Source organism: Dermacentor variabilis, chromosome 5 (assembly GCF_050947875.1).
Source record: "Dermacentor variabilis isolate Ectoservices chromosome 5, ASM5094787v1, whole genome shotgun sequence".
Lineage (NCBI taxonomy): Eukaryota > Metazoa > Arthropoda > Arachnida > Ixodida > Ixodidae > Dermacentor > Dermacentor variabilis.
Genome location: NC_134572.1, coordinates 55,074,553 through 55,092,988, shown reverse-complemented (window position 1 = coordinate 55,092,988; position 18,436 = coordinate 55,074,553). Strand labels below are relative to the sequence as shown.

The window sequence follows — 18,436 nt, the reverse complement described above, 5'->3', positions numbered from 1 at the left end:
TCTCCAGGTCAGTGAGCATGCATTGCAATTGGTCCCCTGAATTACTATACTAAGTAAGGCAATATCATCAGCGAATCACAAGTTACTAAGGTATTCTCCATTAATTCTCATCCCCAATTCTTCCCACTCCAAGTCTCTGAATACCTCCTGTAAACACGCTGTGAATAGCATTGGAGAGATCGTATCTCCCTGCCTGACGCCTTTCTTTATTGAGATTTTGTTGCTTGCTTTATGGAGCACTACGGTGGCTGTGGAGCCGCTATAGATATCTTCCAGTATTTTTACATACGGCTCGTCTACACCCTGATTCCGTAATGCCTCCATGACTGCTGAGGTTTCGACTGAATCAAACGCTTTCTCGTAATCAGTGAAAGCTATATATAAGGGTTGGTTATATTCTGCACATTTCTCTATCACCTGATTGATAGTGTGAATATGGTCTATTGTTGAGTAGCCTGTACAGAATCCTGCCTGCTCCTTTGATTGACAGAAGTCCAAGGTGTTCCTGATTCTATTTGCGATTACCTTACTAAATACTTTGTACGCAACGGGCAGTAAGCTGATCGGTCTATAATTTTTCAAGTCTTTGGCGTCCCCTTTCTTATGGATTAGGATTATGTTAGCGTTCTTCCAAGAATCCGGTACGCTCGAAGTCATGAGGCATTGCATATACAGGGTGGCCAGTTTTTCTAGAACAATCTGCCCACCATCCTTCAGCAAATCTGCTGTTACCTGATCCTCCCCAGCTGCCTTCCCCCTTTGCATAGCTCCCAAGGCTTTCTTTATTTCTTCCATGTACCATAAGGCATCATAAAGGAGAGGCCAACATCCCAGCGGATGCACTAAGCAGGTGCTCCATCCCTGCTGCTGAATCTGCTGGTTTCCAATCGAAGTGCAAGAGCCACAACAAACCATTCGTTTTGAGCTAGCAGTCCCTGTTGACGTGATTGATATGTCCCCACTCACAGACACTGCAATGTTCCAGTTGGAACAACGCAAGGATCCACTGCTGCTACAGCTGCTGCAATACTCTGGCCTGCTACCTGGTGCTAAAGAGTCCAAGAGGGTACAGGACCTAGCTCATGACAGTGAAATCTCGGAACAATGGTATCCTTATGTACACGGTCGGTGAACGTAAGGTCGCCTGGCTTCCCCAACACTTGCGAGACGTGGCACTGAAAATGGAGCATGACTACTCCCTAAGTGGGCATTTAGGCTTTTTTAAAACTTGGAAACATGTGAAGAGCCGGTTCACATGGCTCGGTATCCGCTCCGATATTTGCTGTTACATCTGCAGCTGCCAGCAGTGCGAGGCTTTCAAACCTCACCGACAGAAACTGAAAGTACTGATGGACAGTCCATGGGTCACCCACCCAATGCAGCAGCTGAGTGTGGACTTTATTGGACTACTGCCCACAAACAACCCGTCGGTGCCACAAGTACATCCAGGTGGTGCTGGACAAGTTCACGAAGTTTGTGGAGCTTTTCCCATCACGTGCGCCTACCTCCAAATTGATCATTGATAAAATGATCTGTGTTTTTTGCCGGCATGATGTGCCTAGCTCCATCTCTAGCGACAGTGACAAACCATTCATGAGCAAACTGTGGAAAGGCATATTCCAGCAATAGGGAATCGACAAGAGCCACACAATCCCATGCAGACCAGCAGGACAGACTGTGGAACGCCATAACACAATGGTTAAACAATGCCTGGTGGGCTACTGCACTTCCCACAGGGACTGGGACAAAAGGCTGCTCGAAGTGGCGTTTGCAATGCACATGCCTGAAAGTGCAGTTGCCGGCTTTACGCCTGCCTTCTTGTGCTATCGGCAGGAAATACGGAACCCGTGGAGCCATCACAATCAGGCATCTGGCACCGAGGTGCCCCCTTCTGCGCCTCGTGCCCTAGCTGTAACTGGATGTGTACGTTCGAGATGCCTGGGCCTTTGCACAGCACAGGACCACCAAACTTTGGCAAAAGCCAGCCAGGCAAAGTATTACAACAAAAAGCGCACTCCAGCTACCTTCCAGGCTGGAGACTTGGTTCTCCAGGAAACACACTCACTAAGTAAGGCAGCCATTGGATTCACAGCCAAGTTTGCCCTCAACGCACAGGACCATTTAGAGTGACTGCACACATTGGATGCAATACCTACAGGCTCAGAGACACGGCTACAGGGAAACAGAAAGGCCTCGCTAATGCAGACCAGCTGAGCCCTTATGTGCCTTGGAAGCCCTCTTCACAGGATAAAAAAAAAGGGGGGGGGGGATCTGTGAGGGTACTGGCCCATGCCAGGTGGCATAGAGTTGCAGGCACGAGACGGTAGGCAACTGTGTAGAATAACAGGCACGGGACAGTAGGCAATGATGTGTGGCGGGGAGGGAGAATGTGGAAGGGCATGCGTGCGCGGTTGGCATGCGGGAAGTGCGCGACAGTGAACTGAGTGAGTGAAGTAATCGGCGGAGCAAGCCGCATGCGGTGCGGCGGGCCGAAACGCAGAGTGCGTGTGTGTGCGTGTGTGTGCGTGCGTGCACCGAGGATTTCCCGAAACAAAGAATGTACTTGACAACGTTTCGAGGGCCTGCGATTTCCCTTGCACTGCTACTTCGTGCACCTACAAAGAGGGAACTAGAGAGAAATGAAATTCGCGGCATCTCATATGCACGTTGCTCTTCAGGAGTTCTCACTATATGTGGCCTTCCCCTAGCACTGTCAAAACACAGATCAATTTCTAGGTGGGTTCTGCCTTTACAGATGAAAGTGTAGGTAAGTCATTTCCTGGTTTGTATGCTACAGTCAAGCTGCTGTAGCAACTTGCGCAATAGTAATGTTTACCAGGAAAAGTATGCGGGGAGTGTTATGTGCTTCGCATTGCATGTAGGTGCAGGAGCACCTCATCGTCAATTATATGATTCGAATGCTTATTCTGAGCTTTTTTCTATATTGAACTGTATGCTGGTTCCGGATGTTGTATGCGCGATTAAAAAGAATGTATGTACTGTTTGCTTCACTTTGCTTAGTGGTTTTAGCCTCTGCCATAGACGATGATGGTTTTCTGTTGACGTTTTGCCACAAAGAAATCCTGGGATCCTAGCCATGGACAACTTTTCTGTAAAAATGGGCAAGGGTCTGATGTGTGTTGTACCTTAACGGCCGGTCAGCTTTGCTGCACGGTTTTTAAGGTCAGCTTCGGTGCAATACACCTGTGTTATGTGGTAAATCATACAGACACCCTGAAGGTGGTGTTGGCTTCGTTTCCGATTGCACTGTGCAGGCAATTTATAGTCCAATTTTCTCTTAAAAAAAAAAAAAAGGCCATGCTTGGTTAAATATCTTAAGACATACTGAGCTACGGTTATTACTTGAAAATTTTCCTATGGCTAGCCAGAAATGGACGTTTTCAACAGGTTATTTTTTTTAGAACGCTTGTTCAATGCATTCACTGTCCCCAAGCTACGCCGCGACAGGCACTTAAAGGGTTTGCGATTCGGCGAAGGCCAATTTTAGTTCAAAACAACTATAGTTTTGGCCCATAGTTTCGGGACATGGGCTCCAGATGGGACCTTCAGTCGAGATCGAATTAACTGAAGTCGAATTAACAGAAGTCTGCTATAGATAGTGTTCGGTAGACAAGAAGCTATAAAAAGTTCATTACCTTGTTGTGTTGAGAATTTGGTTATACCAAAGTTTGTTTTAATGAGGTTTAACTGCATATACAAAGATATGTGCACTGAACGAAAATACTAGTGAACGTGCTTATATAGAGAAATTTGCGCACAACTGTTCTGCATAAAAAAGAATAATGATAGTTCTACATAAAACCTAAACATGTGACGTCAGTTCGCAGGTATCTCTGAAGCACACCAGTCTGTTAATGAAATGGTAAATTATACTGCCAAAGCACGCCGAAAACATGAGCCGAGGACACATATTACAAAAACAGTGTGTTTAAGAGATCAAGTATAAAGCCGTATTCTTCATCTTCTGATTGTCCACGCTAAAAGATAGTCTACTAAAACTCCTATTGTTGTCTTTTTTATCTGCATAGAGCAGGCATAGCAATATTTACCTGTTTCTTTGATTTACTTTATTTTCTTTAGTTTAGCCATTCAGGTTGTGCCACTGAAAGTGTGCCGATTCTCGGCCTCAAATCCTCAAGAATCGACATGAGCCACTGTGGCACAAGTGGTACAGAATCTAAATGTTGATTGATGCGAGTCGTATTTTTCTGTGCATGCAACTGTCATCGCCATTCTTCTCTTGGCAAACATCATACATTGCCTTCATCCTTGCGACATCATTGCATAGATGTCTCGCACTGTGATCCGCCTGATTTGGAGTTTGCATTTCAGCATAGCTTTTGAGCAATGTATCGCATAAACATAAAAATTAGATGAGAATAAAGATGGTGCTTTTGTTCTATGTAGACGTAAACTTGGCATGGGGGGGGGGGGGGACATTGCATGTTCCATAGGACGAACATAAACAGAATTGTACGCTTCACCGTTACTTGTAAAGTATTTAATTAGCTTCTTTACTTAAACTTCACTTTGCATAGATTGCGACATGTATATTGTATTTGCATATTTTCTCATGTTCAATTATTTACGTGCAATAAAAAGATAATTTTGCTTGTTCATTGAGTACCATGCTTTGATTTGAAGCTGTGAAAGAGGGTTGGTTTAGCTTTTGTAAATGCTTTGTCAATGCTTTGATAGTCCTTAAGTACTTGCTTTAGCATTATAAATGCCTTTTTGCTGCCATATTGGATGTAGATTCACAGCAGCTCAATTTTTTCTTTCTTCCTCAGACACCCAGCCTGCCATCAGCAATGGCTATGTCAAGCCAGTCCTTGTCACTCAAATACCAGGGTGAGTAGTAATATGGTTCGTTTGTTTTATGTCCCTTAATTATTACAATGGTTTGGCAATTTTATTATACGTTAACATTTTGATTAATTGGTTAGCGCTGTAATCAGATTCAATTGGGTTTATTGGTTTGCTATATTTCAGCATATTGTCCTCTGCACATAATTCTGTGTGCACTTGGCTGCGGATGGTTTCCAGGTTGAAGTCATACAGGGTAGGGTCACTGGGGTCGGTTTGCATTTATTTGTTTCAGTCTGTGCAATTCCATAAAGCTGTGTCCTAGTGGCAGAGCATGTACCTTTTGTGCAGAAAGTACTGGGTGTGAATCCCGGTGCCAACAGAAACCTAATAATTTTTCTAGTTGGTAAACATGTCGCTCAGTCTAGTGTGCGACCACTTGTACTACTGGTATTCGCAACATGGAAGTAGCAATTCTGCAGACATTTTTTAATGTTTATCTCTGGATTCCAAGGCCAGACAGCGTGTCATAGCCATGACTAAAGCAGCTTTGTGGGACCTCGTGTTATAAGGGCCAGTATAATGCAAAACCATTTCAATCTGTTTTTATTCCAAATCCGCCATTAGCCCTCCGTTATAGGTCAGTATGGTTCGGGTCCACTCCGTATGGGTGGGTGCTACACCCACATGGGCAGAGGCCGAGCCATTTTGACCCATCACGAAGGGCTAATGGCCGATTTGGAATAAAAATAGACCGGAATAGTTTTAGTTACACCGGCCAAGCACTGCACAAACCTAGCAAAGCACTTGGTTATTACAGGCGTTCAGTGTTTAGAAGGTATCCCCATTGGAAAGCATTCTTCACCTAATTGGTGCTTGGATGTTACATAAGAAATTGCTGGCATGAGGCCAGATCTCCATATGTATAGTCAAACCCGTTTATAATAAACTTGATAGTTCTGCGAGAAGTGTTCGTTATATCTGTAGTTCATTATATATGGTCTCGTCCTTAAAAATTCTCAAACATTATCCACACTGAAGCTGGCGTCAGCAGCTACAATTCGACAGCACCTTGGTTCGAAAACAATATTTTCAGTGTCATTTTGTCTTCCGGGGCGTTCCCGTGCCTTGCTGTAAATCTCCATTAGAAATGTCTATCTAAAGAACGAGATACGGTGACATATAGCTGTTTTGAAACGACGCCCGGTTCTCATCACCTGTAATTTCCAAACTGCAAGCACAGCCACCATTTTTTATTCGGTGGCTTATATTTTACTACCAGTGGTACATGGCTGTCTTCTGCATAAGAGATCAATACATTCTAGTTGGTGGGTGGCTACTGTGCCATGCCGCCATTCTGCGAAGTTGTTGAAAATTGTGGCCTCAACGCATCATTCATGCATGAGCCATAAAATTATGTTATCTATGCCGCTACAAGTGAAAAAAAAAATTCAATGTTTGAAAAGTAAAACGTCACATTTATCCGCAATTCACAATGCGTAATAGAAGCATCGCCGAACCGTGATATGACAACGGCATAGTACCCGCCGACCCTTCGCAGCATAGTGTGGCGGCAGCGTGCCAACTCGGGCAGTGTGAATATCGGCCATAACAACAGGAATGCTTGAGTGGCCATCATTCCCATGGTGGAAGGACATATTCGTTCTAAATCATTGAAATTGGCGTAATGCACGTGGTGCCGCCCGGACAATTGGGCAAAAACGAGAGTGTCACCGTTGTGGCATCCAAAATCACACCGGGCAACGCACCATGTTGTTTATGCTGCATGCCTCCTCCTCCTCCTTGGAGGCATGCCTAAAAGTGAGTGACCTTCTTCACCAGCCTTTCCTCCTTTCCCCACAAGAACCACTCTCTGTCTCTCTCTCTTCACGGCTTCCGAAATCTGCACGCAGCAGTCGTTCGCTCAAAGGACGGGTCATCATTGCAGTTTAGAGCGGAGTGTGCGCTGTCGTGGGCCTCTTACGTGTGCCCAGTTTGGTCGCACTTCAGTGCTTTGGTGCTTCGCTTGCGTCCTCATTTTGTTGTGACTGGGTTCGGTGTATTCGGTGTAACAGTGGCAATTTAAAAAGTTTTCATTACGTATCTGGAAGCAGTTTCAGTAGGCAGGGTCGGAAAGCCGTAAGTGCACTGAAATGTGGTTGTTATAACCGATAGATCGTTATAGTGGGTTCGACTGTAGTCCATACACTGCTACCTCTAGCAATAGAATGGTTATGTGGTGCTATGGTAATGGCTCCAGCTATGCAGCTAGAAGATATTTCAGAGAACTAACCTAATGCAGATGTTGCAGAATTTTGCTGTTTCAGCTATATGAAGTTAGGATAGTAGTTTTATCAACTATATATATTTATGAACGTAGGCATACTAACTAAATTAACAAGCATGGTGTCACGCACGCACTCCCAAATTTATCAAAGTGAGTTGTTTTCTCATTCAAATTTGCTTTTTTCGATTGCCCAATAATTCGGAAAATTCTGCAGCCCCTTTCTGTTTAAAAAGGCCACTGTACTTATTTGCATAAAAGGTTGAATTTCAATACAATTAAATTTCAATACGACGAAGTAAATTGCCAATTTTACCGATTTCGTTATACCGAGGTTTAACTGCGTATCACAGTGACATATCTAAAGAAATGGCAGTGAGAAGTAGCATTATTTCGAAAGCAATTATATCCCGTCACATCTGGCGTTCCCCAGGGCTCGGTCTTGGGGCCCTTACTATCTGTAATTGACATCGATGATATCGCCACTAACATAGCATGCAGCATAAGGCTTTTTGCAGATGATTGCATGATATATAAAGAAATAAGAAGTTATGAAGATCGCCTTACTTTGAACAGGTGCCTTAACGAGATAAATGCCTGGTGTGAACAATGGCAAATGTATATTAACGTCAAGAAATCAGTGACAATGGTAGTAACAACAAAGGAGATTAAGTCAGGATTCACCTACTTTCTCAATAGTACACCCTTAACTAATGTTCAGCAACACAATTATCTAATACTGACCCTAGCGTCTGACTTGAAGTAGAACAAGCACATTGCCAACATCACTTCAGCAGCCACCCGTAAGCTTTTCTTACTTAAAAGGTCCCTGAAATCTGCTCCCCGTCATATCAAACTGCTATGTTATAACACCTTTGTGCGGCCAGTACTAGAATACGCCAACATGGTTTGGTTTCCTCACGCAAAGACAAACATAACCGAAGTGGAGAAAGTTCAAAGGAAAGCAATACAGTTTATCCACAACAAGTACAGTCGAACCCGACTATATCGAACCCGTTTACGTCGAATTATTCTATATATCGAACAATTTCTGGACACGATATAGTTACAATGAGTATATATCGCAAAAATTACGCTTACATCGAACAAAAATAGCAGCGACACCCGATATATCGAACGTCAAGCGGCGGAAAGTGCCCCCGGAAGTTGGCTTTCCCTCGCGGTGGCGGAGAAAACCCGGCTGCGCGGCTCCATCCAACCGCTCTCCCTACCGTGACCGTGCCCGACCGCGCTGCCTCAGACGAGCCGTCGGCACCCCCCCTGCAAAAAATTATCCTGGCCCGCCCACAGCGCTTGCTCAGACAGCCAATCAGATGCTCTTGTGCCCTCGTCATGCAAGATGGCGAAAGTGCGAGTTGTCTCGCTGTTTTTGTGTGCGCCTTGTAGGCCTTCTCCCGCAGTGTTGCCGCGATGAAGCGGCAGAATTTGCCTTTCATCGTGAAGCTCGCAATCATAAATCGTGTCGAACGCGGTGAGAAGTCGGATGTCCCCGCAGAGCACAAGATTCCGAGGAGCACTCTCGGCACAATCTTGAAGAATAAGGGGGAGATTAGGGCTAAAGCGTCCAAACTCGCGACCCAGTGCCCGTGGCGCCCAACCCGTACGCACGGCCGCGTACGAGTGGTTAATCTGAAATTGCTTCAGCCGTGCCGACTTCTGCGTGCTCGATGGTGACCGTAAATTTTGATTAATGCGACGAAGCCGTTGCCAGTGTTGCCGAAGTTTGGAGCGAACTGTCAGAATTTCCGGAAGCTGTCGACGAATCAACGGTGGATGAGTTTGTGAGCGCAAATGATGTGTCGCGACCACGGGAGAGCCCGAAAACGAAGACTACATTGCCAACATCGTACCAAGCACAAGTGAAAGTGGGCACAATGAGGAAAGCAACGACGGTCCTTGGCCCACATCCTCCGAAGTGATTGGTGCGCTCGCACTAGTCCGGTGCTTCTGCGTGAATGCGGAAAGTTGCGGCCTCAGCTGCTCCGACTCCTTAATGTGGAAAAGTGCGTGCGTCGCAGGCAGCAAAATTGCCAAAGCAGAAGAAAATGCAGGACTATTTCGTGTGAAACTAAGCTGGTTTAATCAATAAAGTGATTTTATAAATGGTATGTGCTTTTATGACATCCAATTATTTAGCAGGCTTATATCGAATTATGCTCTATATCGAACTGATAGGCGTTTTTTTGCGAGTTCGATATAGCCGGGTTCAACTGTACAAAACCACTGACTCGCCCACAGAACTCCTGGCTTCATCCGGAATGGACACACTGGTTAACAGAGCAAAGCAAGCTCGACTAAAATTCATACACAACCTGATGCACAACCGCTTTAACATAAATTCTTCAATATACATTACTTTCTCTACGTCACGTATTTCACGCCATAAGCATGATAAAATGTCAGTTGAGCACCCTTGTAAAACGGACACATTTAGATACTCTCTTTTCTCTACTGCTGTTAGGGAGTGGAACCACCTTGACTCAACAATAGCTGATATAGAATCGCCATCAATTTTTAGTAACATGATAGAAGTAAGGAATAACTGCTAGAAAAACTTTAGTCTTATGCAAATTTGTTTTTTTACATTGTTTAGATCTATCTCTTATGTTATGTTAGATTGTATTAAGTTATACACTGTTAGGTTGTAAATAGTTGTGTTGCATATATATTTCACGAGATTGTATTCTATCACAATTTATTGTATCTATAAAATTTTTTATTTTTAGAGTTGACTTCACTAATTAAATGGGTGAAACGATGTATTTCCATTTTTTTTTTTGCATTTGTATTTTTCCAGACTGTATTGCGTAGCTACGCAATCTAGGTTATTCTACTTTGTATACACATGTTCTATGAAAAAAATGCTGTATCAACGCTTACGCTGTAACAATATGCCCACCTGCTATAGTCTCGATAAAGAGACTGGCAGTATTGAAAATAAATAAATAAATAAATAAATAAATAAATAAATAAATAAATATGGACACTATAGGTGAATTTCTGCTGTCGCGTCGCCATGAGGTTCTGTATATATTTAGGTGTATGTATGCTATATGCCACACCATGCTATAAGACTTGCGCTATCTGCAGCTTATATTGCCATACCATTTTGTCACTGAAGTTGCTCGTACCAGGTCTTACATTCTTGACAAAATTAATCCTCAGAATGTTGAGAATGGCAGCCCACAAAGAAATGTCACGAAACAAAACAACAGCGCATGCCTTTTATCTTAAGGGGGAACCCGTGCCTGAAAACTTTTTTTAAAATCTTTGTCGATTTTGATAAAACTTGCTGAATTTATGTATTTCAATGTGCTAGTTTTAAATATACATCCAGTTTTTTTGCAGAGTAAACAACTTTCCAGAAATTCAAGAAAGTCAGCTTTATTGCATGATTTGCTTGGAGGTGAGCTATCTACCAAACTATACATGACATAATAAATATTGACATATGGAAATGATGTGGAACTAACAAAGAGTGCAAATAAGCAAGTATGGTGTTTTAACCCAATTTTATATCAAATGAGAACATTGCAAACATCAGTCAGAGAAATCTAACTGCTAAAAAAAAGAAATATTAAAAAAATTTTTTCAAATAAATGCAACAGTCATTTTGCATATTTTCACTCTACACAGCTTTGCCTTTCTGGAAAAAAAAAAGAATTACATTGATAGCACAAGTACAAGCAGAGATAATGCACCTCCAATACGGCATTATCATCAAAATTGTGGTTTTGAGAAAGGAACAAAAAACATTTCACAACTCATATATTGAAAGAAAGTTTGAAAAAACGGCACCAAAAGTCATCAGTAGGCACTAGGTATAATTCATGGTCGTTTGGTCATTGCCAGTCGACGACGTAGCATGCACTGCGAGTAAATTCACTTCAAAAGGAGTACACATTTTTGGGCCCTCAATTTCCCGCGAGCTCTATCCCGATGCAACTTCACCGCAGATCTCGCAAACCACAGTCACGTTAGTAGCCAGACCGTAATCCTGATTGCTCCGCACCAGCTACACAGAACCATCGCAAGTATTGCACGAGAAAATGCCAAGAAGATTGTTCACTGCTGTAAGTCCGACGACAATGTACGGAGTAGCGGGTTTCGCGACCGAGGCTGTTGTACTACCAGCAATCAGATCTTCAACAAAACACCGAATCTTTCGCTCCGGGGCCGTCGTACTGTATTTACACGATTGTAAGTCGACTCGAATGTAAATCGATCCCCCCATATCGCATGACAGAAAAAAAAAAAGAGAGCATACCCAAGGGCGCATACGATAACGAAAATTTATTAGTACCTGACATGGTCACTGGACTACTTGTCTTCACTAGTGCTGCCATCGTCATCGTTGCTACAGTCCCACAGTGCTTCGTCGTCCCGCGAAATTTCACATTTGGCAAACGACCGCACCACGACATCTTGTGGAACAGCAGCCCACACCGAATGCACCGAACCACACGCAGCCGTCAGGGAGGCTCTTTTGACAGGTCCGGTTGGCGTAATTTTGCGGTCTTCTGCCGCCAGCCACTCGTTGTACTCACAGTGGAGCAGGTCCTTAAAAGGCGAAGATCCGGGCTTAAATCATGACCATGTCGCACTTCACTGGCAAGGACCGATCGCGCATTTCAATGACGTACGGCGCAAGCTTAGCCTACAGCTCCGGAAAGCGTCCAGACTTCGGCACGTGGGAAATTCCTCACTTGCCGTCACAGGTGAAAATTTCGCTTCGCTGCAGTCGCCACTCTCGCACCGCCTGTTCAGAAACAGCGAACTTGCGTCCCGCTGCGCAGGGATTTGTTTCTTCGGCGTAAAGGATGGCAGCCCTCTTGAACGCTGCTGTGAATGAGTGCCGAATGATTAGTGGGCCTGGAGCACTCATGACGACTGACGAAGAATAGAAGTAGCACGTAGCCGGCAGTCAAGTGGAACGCGTCAAACCAGTTTCGTCGGAAAGCTAAGCGCAACAGGCAAGGAGAAACCCGCGAGCGGTGTCTGCTCTTCCATGAACTACCGATACTCCCCGCAAGAGTCGCAGTTTTGAGGGTGCCGCCGCGAATGGAACAGCGATGCTTCCATAAGCTATTGACGCCCCCTCATGAGTGTTGTGTGCACTGTAAAACTGTCAAAAATGTTGAAAAACCCTTCTGAAAAGCGAACAAACACGCGGGATAGCGAAAACCTACGGGTAGGGCCATAGAGCAAACGTAAAATTGTAACTACGTTGTAGCTCCTGTTGGTCTCGCTTTTTTGGCAGTGCCATGTTTTGGCTTCGATTGTAAGTCGACCCCCCACTTCAGATATTCAAATTTAAATAACTGTCGTCGACTTACAATTGTGTAAATACGGTATATGCAATTTTGTCAAGCTTAGCTTTCTCATGTGCTCTTATCTTATCCACTTGCTCTTCAGTTATGACAGCCGTGTTCAATTCTTATGCAAGTGTAACCGGCATGTGGATATATGTGATCCGGCACATCAGTTGAGGCGTTGACGTTCGGTGGCGGTACAACTTCAGCGGTAAGCTGCCGGGTATCCTGTGCCAACTGCGAGGATCGAATTGCTTTCGGAAGTTTTTTGCGCCTCGTATGTTTCCGCCAGTAACAATTCAGGGGGCAAAACTTTGTTGGACCTCGAGCATATACAGCGTCGCAGTTGCGAGACTAAGACAAAATGGCGGCTGCTTTCGTCGTTTGACAGCTTGTGGTCCTTGGAGTCAATCATGACTCGCCATCGTGGTCACATGCTCAAACTGGCCAATAATAGTGTGCGATGAGAATTTCCTTTTCTTTTTTTTTTTCATGACTGCAGTGCCAGCAATGTTGCCGACTGACGAATAAAGAAAGCCAGAAATGTGAGCTTTTGAACGATACCAAAATGGGGCAAATTTCGCGTAGTTACAGAATTAGGAGATGGGGCTGTGCTGCGGGGCTGGGCTGCTTCCAAGTTACAGTTACAGTACTTACTGAAGCTGTGTGCCAGCTTTTCAGCCAGCCCCCTCTTTTCAGCAAACATTGGCATGGCAGATTCCTCGTTGGCATTACGTATTCTCCGTGCACGCGCGCAGTAGTGCTGCAGAAGTCCCGGGGCGCCTTTTTCATTGCCGAGTGCTGTTCTCGTCGCGACGATTGCATTCATGAGGCTGACGTAACGCGCAACTTCTGCCACTGTCGGGCCTAAATCACCAGTGCTGTCGCTTTCCGTGCCGTCCTCATCAGTGTGACTAGTCGACACTTCGGTAACAACAGAGGCAACGATGGCGAAAAGTCGAACCTCGTAGCGGACACCTCTTCGCAGTTGCAGCAGCGCTGCTGAGCAACTTCTTCGCATTCGAAATGCCACACACCGTAGTCAACAGCAGATCCCTGTTGCGTGCCAGCGCCAACTTCTCCGTGTCACATTCGATAGCACAGACGACGTCTAATTTTTCTTCTATGCTGAGCACTCGGCGTCTTTTTTTATCCGAGCTTCGGCATGAAGCGAGTCCTCACTTGCACGACGCCACAACCCTTTCTGGCATCTCTGGCACGGCGCCGAAATGATGTTGATGTGGATGTGGCTTCACACGCAAACGTGCAGGGTGCTTGGAGGCCGTTCCGATCTCTGAGGCTTGTTGTTCTGCCGGGCCGCTCGATGGAGACGACGCACCGCCGTGTTTGCGCGACGAAAAGTGGAAACGCTACGTTTTAACTGATGCGTACGGAATAAGCTGGTACGGTTTATGCGGATACAAAACACATTATGTTCAATGGCCGCTGAGTTGGGGATTTGACTTTACTACTTTTAAAACGAAACTGCTGTTTAAGCGGGTACGGTTTAACGAGGTTTTACTGTACATGTCTTCTTTATATCGTTGCTCAGGGCAATCTGATGCCTCGCTCGATTCGGTCACTAATGGTTCATATATAGGCTTCATCACCTATCTCCTCTAGTGCTGGTGGCCAGGACAGGCTCCTGTTACTTCAGCAACTGGCAAAGGTATGCGCCTGGGAGGTGCTGTTCACACTAAGGAGCGGTGCTTGGCTAACCGGACCAATTCGCTCTCATTTGTAACTTGAGACAAGTTAATTCCATTCATATTTTTCAATTACATTTGTGAGCTTGATGCCTTTCACCAGCTTGCAATAGTGGTGCAATGCGCTATAATAATACACCAGAAGTCCACCGTAAGGTGGCCTATATTACAGAAATCGAGATTTATGTCTACCTTAACATGCCCTTAAATCTTAATTTTCCATTTCGCTTCCTTCAAAGTGTGGCCGCAGTATCAGTGATCCATTGAAATGCATTGAAATTTCAGTGGCATGAATGTAAAGGGCCCACCTTATCATTACCTCTGTGCATTAGCTTGAAAAGTGGCTAATCACTTTGAGCATGCTAAAGTAAGTGAAAATTGAGAGCTCGCAAGAACGTCGAAGCAGTGCCAGGAAAGAGCGAGCTGCTGGAGTGCTGAGCCAAGCTTGCAAGCTCTGTTGAATTGCTATGTCAAAGCATACCTTTATATATAGCGTGTTGATGTCCGAAGAAACACTTTTATGTGCGTTTCCATCGCTTCAAATGTCACTACAGTCGAACCCACTTATAACAGTATTCAAGTGCCACAAAAATTCCATTCTCATAACCGATAATTTTTATAACAGGGTTGCGTGAAAAAATCAAAATAAGAGGATGGCAGAGCTGTTGTGTAAAAACTATAATGACAGGGAGGCCAGTGCCCCTCCCCACCACCTTCCTCCATCCGGCTGCTGATTGTGTTCACTCGTTTAACTGCTTCTGGGCGCTCCGATCGCATGTAACAACTTGCCGCTGTCAGCGTTAAAGAATGGCGCTGCTGTAACAACTGCAAAGAGGGGTCACAGGTGGCAAGCGATATGCAAGCTCCTCCAAGGGATCTCTTTGGGGGCCCCATAAGGGGCCTTCTAAAGAAATGCGAGAAGGTTGCCGCGGCAGCTTGTCAGCTTGGGAAATCCTGAAGAAACGCTGAGGCGAGATCGCCACAAGCATCTCGCCATGTGGTTCTCAGTAGCTTGCACAAGAAAACCCTATGTCCGTCAGCCTTGCATGCTTTACACGAAGCTTGCCGATATCCTTCTCCAAGGCATCAAGGTACTCCACATAATGCAGTTGAAGTTTCCTTGCGAAAACGAAGCCCTGGAGAGGGGGATTCAATCATCTGCCGGGCCTCCTGTGAGGACAATGTTGAGGCAGACTGCCCTACCGCGTCATCGCTGCTGTCGTTGCCATCACTATCCGATGCAAGCACATTCGTGACAACTGCTTCATCGGTTAGAAGCGCTTAGTTTCCAAATCTATAGCCGTGCTCTTTCTTTTCACCGGCAACGTCGTACAGTGCCAATGATTAGCGGGCAGATCAGCCATCTTCCGTTTCGGTGGCAAGTCAAACGAGGCCGAGAAACCATGTGGCCAGGAATGATTTCGACGCAGCCAACAAAAATGAATGTGAGTGATTAAGCTGTTTGCAGAACTGCTCTGAATGACGAGCGTATAGCATACACATGCTATTTCTCAGATTTAGCGTTAGCGCCATTGTGTGGTTTGCGGAGTTTGCGTGAAACATGGTGGCGGTCCCAGCTGCTCGCTTCAAATTGAATTTGGTGTTCCTTTTGTAAAATACACTTTGTTCGTAGCGAATGACTGTGTAAACGGCTTTCGCTTAGTCTCAGGCCGCTTCGATGACAGAATATTATGGATAACCTTGCGGTGTTTTCGAGATCGCTTCTAATTTAAAACGAGTCAAAGTCTAACGAAAGAAACATTCGATATGTCAGTGCCACCTGTCACTACAGTCGGGAGATAGCCACAACGATGGCATATGGCCTCTGAGATCCGAAGATCTTGCAGGCCAACTAAAACTAAAAAATGCGCGCTGCTTAGCATACGCTATACTACAGCGTATAGCGTGCACTATAGTTGCGTACGCTATAACTAAAACTGTCTAATAGTGGAAGCAAATAATTTTGCTATTGGCTTGAATTCATAGAGCAAAGTATGTACAATTTCTTTTGCTCTAAGCAAGAAGCGCATGCAGTTTCGATGCTAGCGCAACGCAAGCGAGCTAGTCCCTCCGTGTCAGTGTTGACTCAGCTTGCTACACGAGGCGCTGATAGTTCTAGCACGTCACTTGGGCAGTGTCAGGAGCCTGTAAGGGGGGGGAGGGTGAGGGAGATGGGGCTGGGCTGCGGGGCTGGGCTGCTTCCAAGGCAGCAATTTTTCCATGGGGCGTCCCAAAGCATCAATTTCTTGGGGAAGCCTCGGGTTGGGGGGAAATGCCGCTTTACAAGCATTGAAGTCCCATAATGGCTCAGCATGTGGCCAGGAACGCCACTTGTACCTATTTTACTGGTGGGTACCCAGTGGCAGATCTATTCTGCCTCTCACAGCTGCAAATGCTCTACAACAAAGGCTGTCTGTCGTTGGACAAGGGGTGCCCAGAAATCATGCCTAGAAATTACCATAAAGCCCCCTTGTGAGATGAGTACCCCCACGGGTAGCTGAGCACCAGGCAAGGGAACAGTTCTACCCGGTGGGTTTCCAGTGGCACCAGGATTCGAGCCAAGTACCTTTCCACACGAGGCAAATGCAGTGGTGGCCTAATAGCCGCCACACTTCCTTAAAGTGGTCCTCAACCACCTCTTGGGCTTGGCTAAAAAAAAAGAAACATAGTCCATGGATAGCATACGCTACTGTGAACTTCATTGCTCTAGTTTTGCAGTCATGCATGGTGTGTGGAGCTCGCAAGTGGAGCATCACGTCACCTTTCTCTCAAAGGCTCTCTTTTCAACAGAAGCCTGCTCCTCATTCTTTTCTGAACATTGTAATATGGCAGATCCTCATACGTGGCTGCTATTAGCCAGTAGCTGACATCAATCAAGAAGGTTGTTTGGATCAGTGCACTTCTTTCTACTGTTACTGTGTACATTGACAGAGTTCAATAAACAGGCTGAAACAAGCGAAAATATGCTTTCGAATTTCCATAATGATTTCGTACTTCCAGAAGAAGCCGACTATCATCTGCCCACGCTTAGCTGTGACTTCCCTCATAGGAATTAACCTTTGGCCACCCTGCTTATGGGTGTTGTAGCTGTCGGGTCCTGTTAATTTTGACTCGTTTTGAACACTCAACTAGTCTCGAACCACACAAAAACTAAGGTCAGACCGCACATTTGCCTGCCAGTGCGCACTCTCTCCCGGTCACTCTTGGTTAGCTGCCTTGGCAAACTTCGCTTTGTATAGAGATATTTATAGCACTTCAAAATGTGCAGGTTGCATGAGGCTACTATCCGTTAGTCAAGCTGATGCAGGACAAAACAAGTCCACGCCACTTAGGACCGCCAGATGAGTACCGTATTTATATGCATAATGATTGCACTCACGTAATGATCGCACCCCTGAATTTTGTTCCCAAAATTCAATTTTTTGTTTCTTTCCCTTGTAATGATCGCATCCCGAATTTGCCGCAGCGATATGTCATGTGCCAGGTCTAGCTAATGATGATCGCACTTACCATCTGTCGAATGCTGTCGAATGCTACGCGAATGACTCAAGACATGCCAAGTAGTCTGCACGCACCAAACATTCTTAAACGGATGCCCCATTTTATTCCTTTTATCACTTTCCACACTTCCATGAAAAAAAGAAAAAAAGCTGCAATCAAACTTGCCTTGGCTTTATTATTTGTAGGCTTTATAATTGTTGTGGTCAACAACAATGAAACAAAAAAGGCGCCTTTCGATTCTTCTCGTCTGCACTCGTGGGCACGCAACAAATCGCGAGCGTCAACGATAGTAGCCACATTCATACTGATACATAGAAGTGTCTCCTATTCATAAGTCGACGCTTGTAACACAGCTAAGATATTTGCCCACCCTTAGAGGAAACATGCCATATTAGCATAGTAGTGAAGACAAATGCCGCAGTTTCCCTAGCATACCTGCTATGTGTTTCTATGTCACTAGCAGCTAAGCATGCCCATCTCTGTTTCTGTCCCCTCAAAGTGCACATCGCTATGTTATTGCCGCAGACTTGGGGATATTAACAATATTATTCATTACTGATATGGAAGAAACTGTTTGAATGCACATAATGTACTCGCAAAAAGAAAGAAAGTCACGGTCGGCGTGTTCGGCTTGCTTCGCCAGCCGCCATTCTTGTTTTGGTGTCCCGCGGCAGCCGCCTGTTCGTCGACCTGTTCTCATCCTGCAGCAAATGCGGAATGCAAAAAAATGTTTTCTTTTCGTGGAAAATTTAACCCGCGTAATAATCACACCTCTAAATTTGCGG

The 18,436-nt window shown here is 45.2% G+C and overlaps 1 protein-coding gene across 7 annotated transcripts in view; it reads left to right on the top strand.

Annotated features, from left to right (window-relative positions):
* Stat92E (Signal transducer and transcription activator Stat92E) overlaps positions 1-18,436 on the top strand; it is a 194,108-nt gene that overhangs the window by 121,695 nt on the left and 53,977 nt on the right. For all 7 annotated transcript variants that reach the window (XM_075692518.1, XM_075692520.1, XM_075692522.1 and 4 more), the window contains exon 17: positions 4,812-4,872. In XM_075692518.1, coding sequence (XP_075548633.1) covers positions 4,812-4,872 — 61 coding nt within the window. The remainder of the gene's footprint in view (positions 1-4,811; positions 4,873-18,436) is intronic.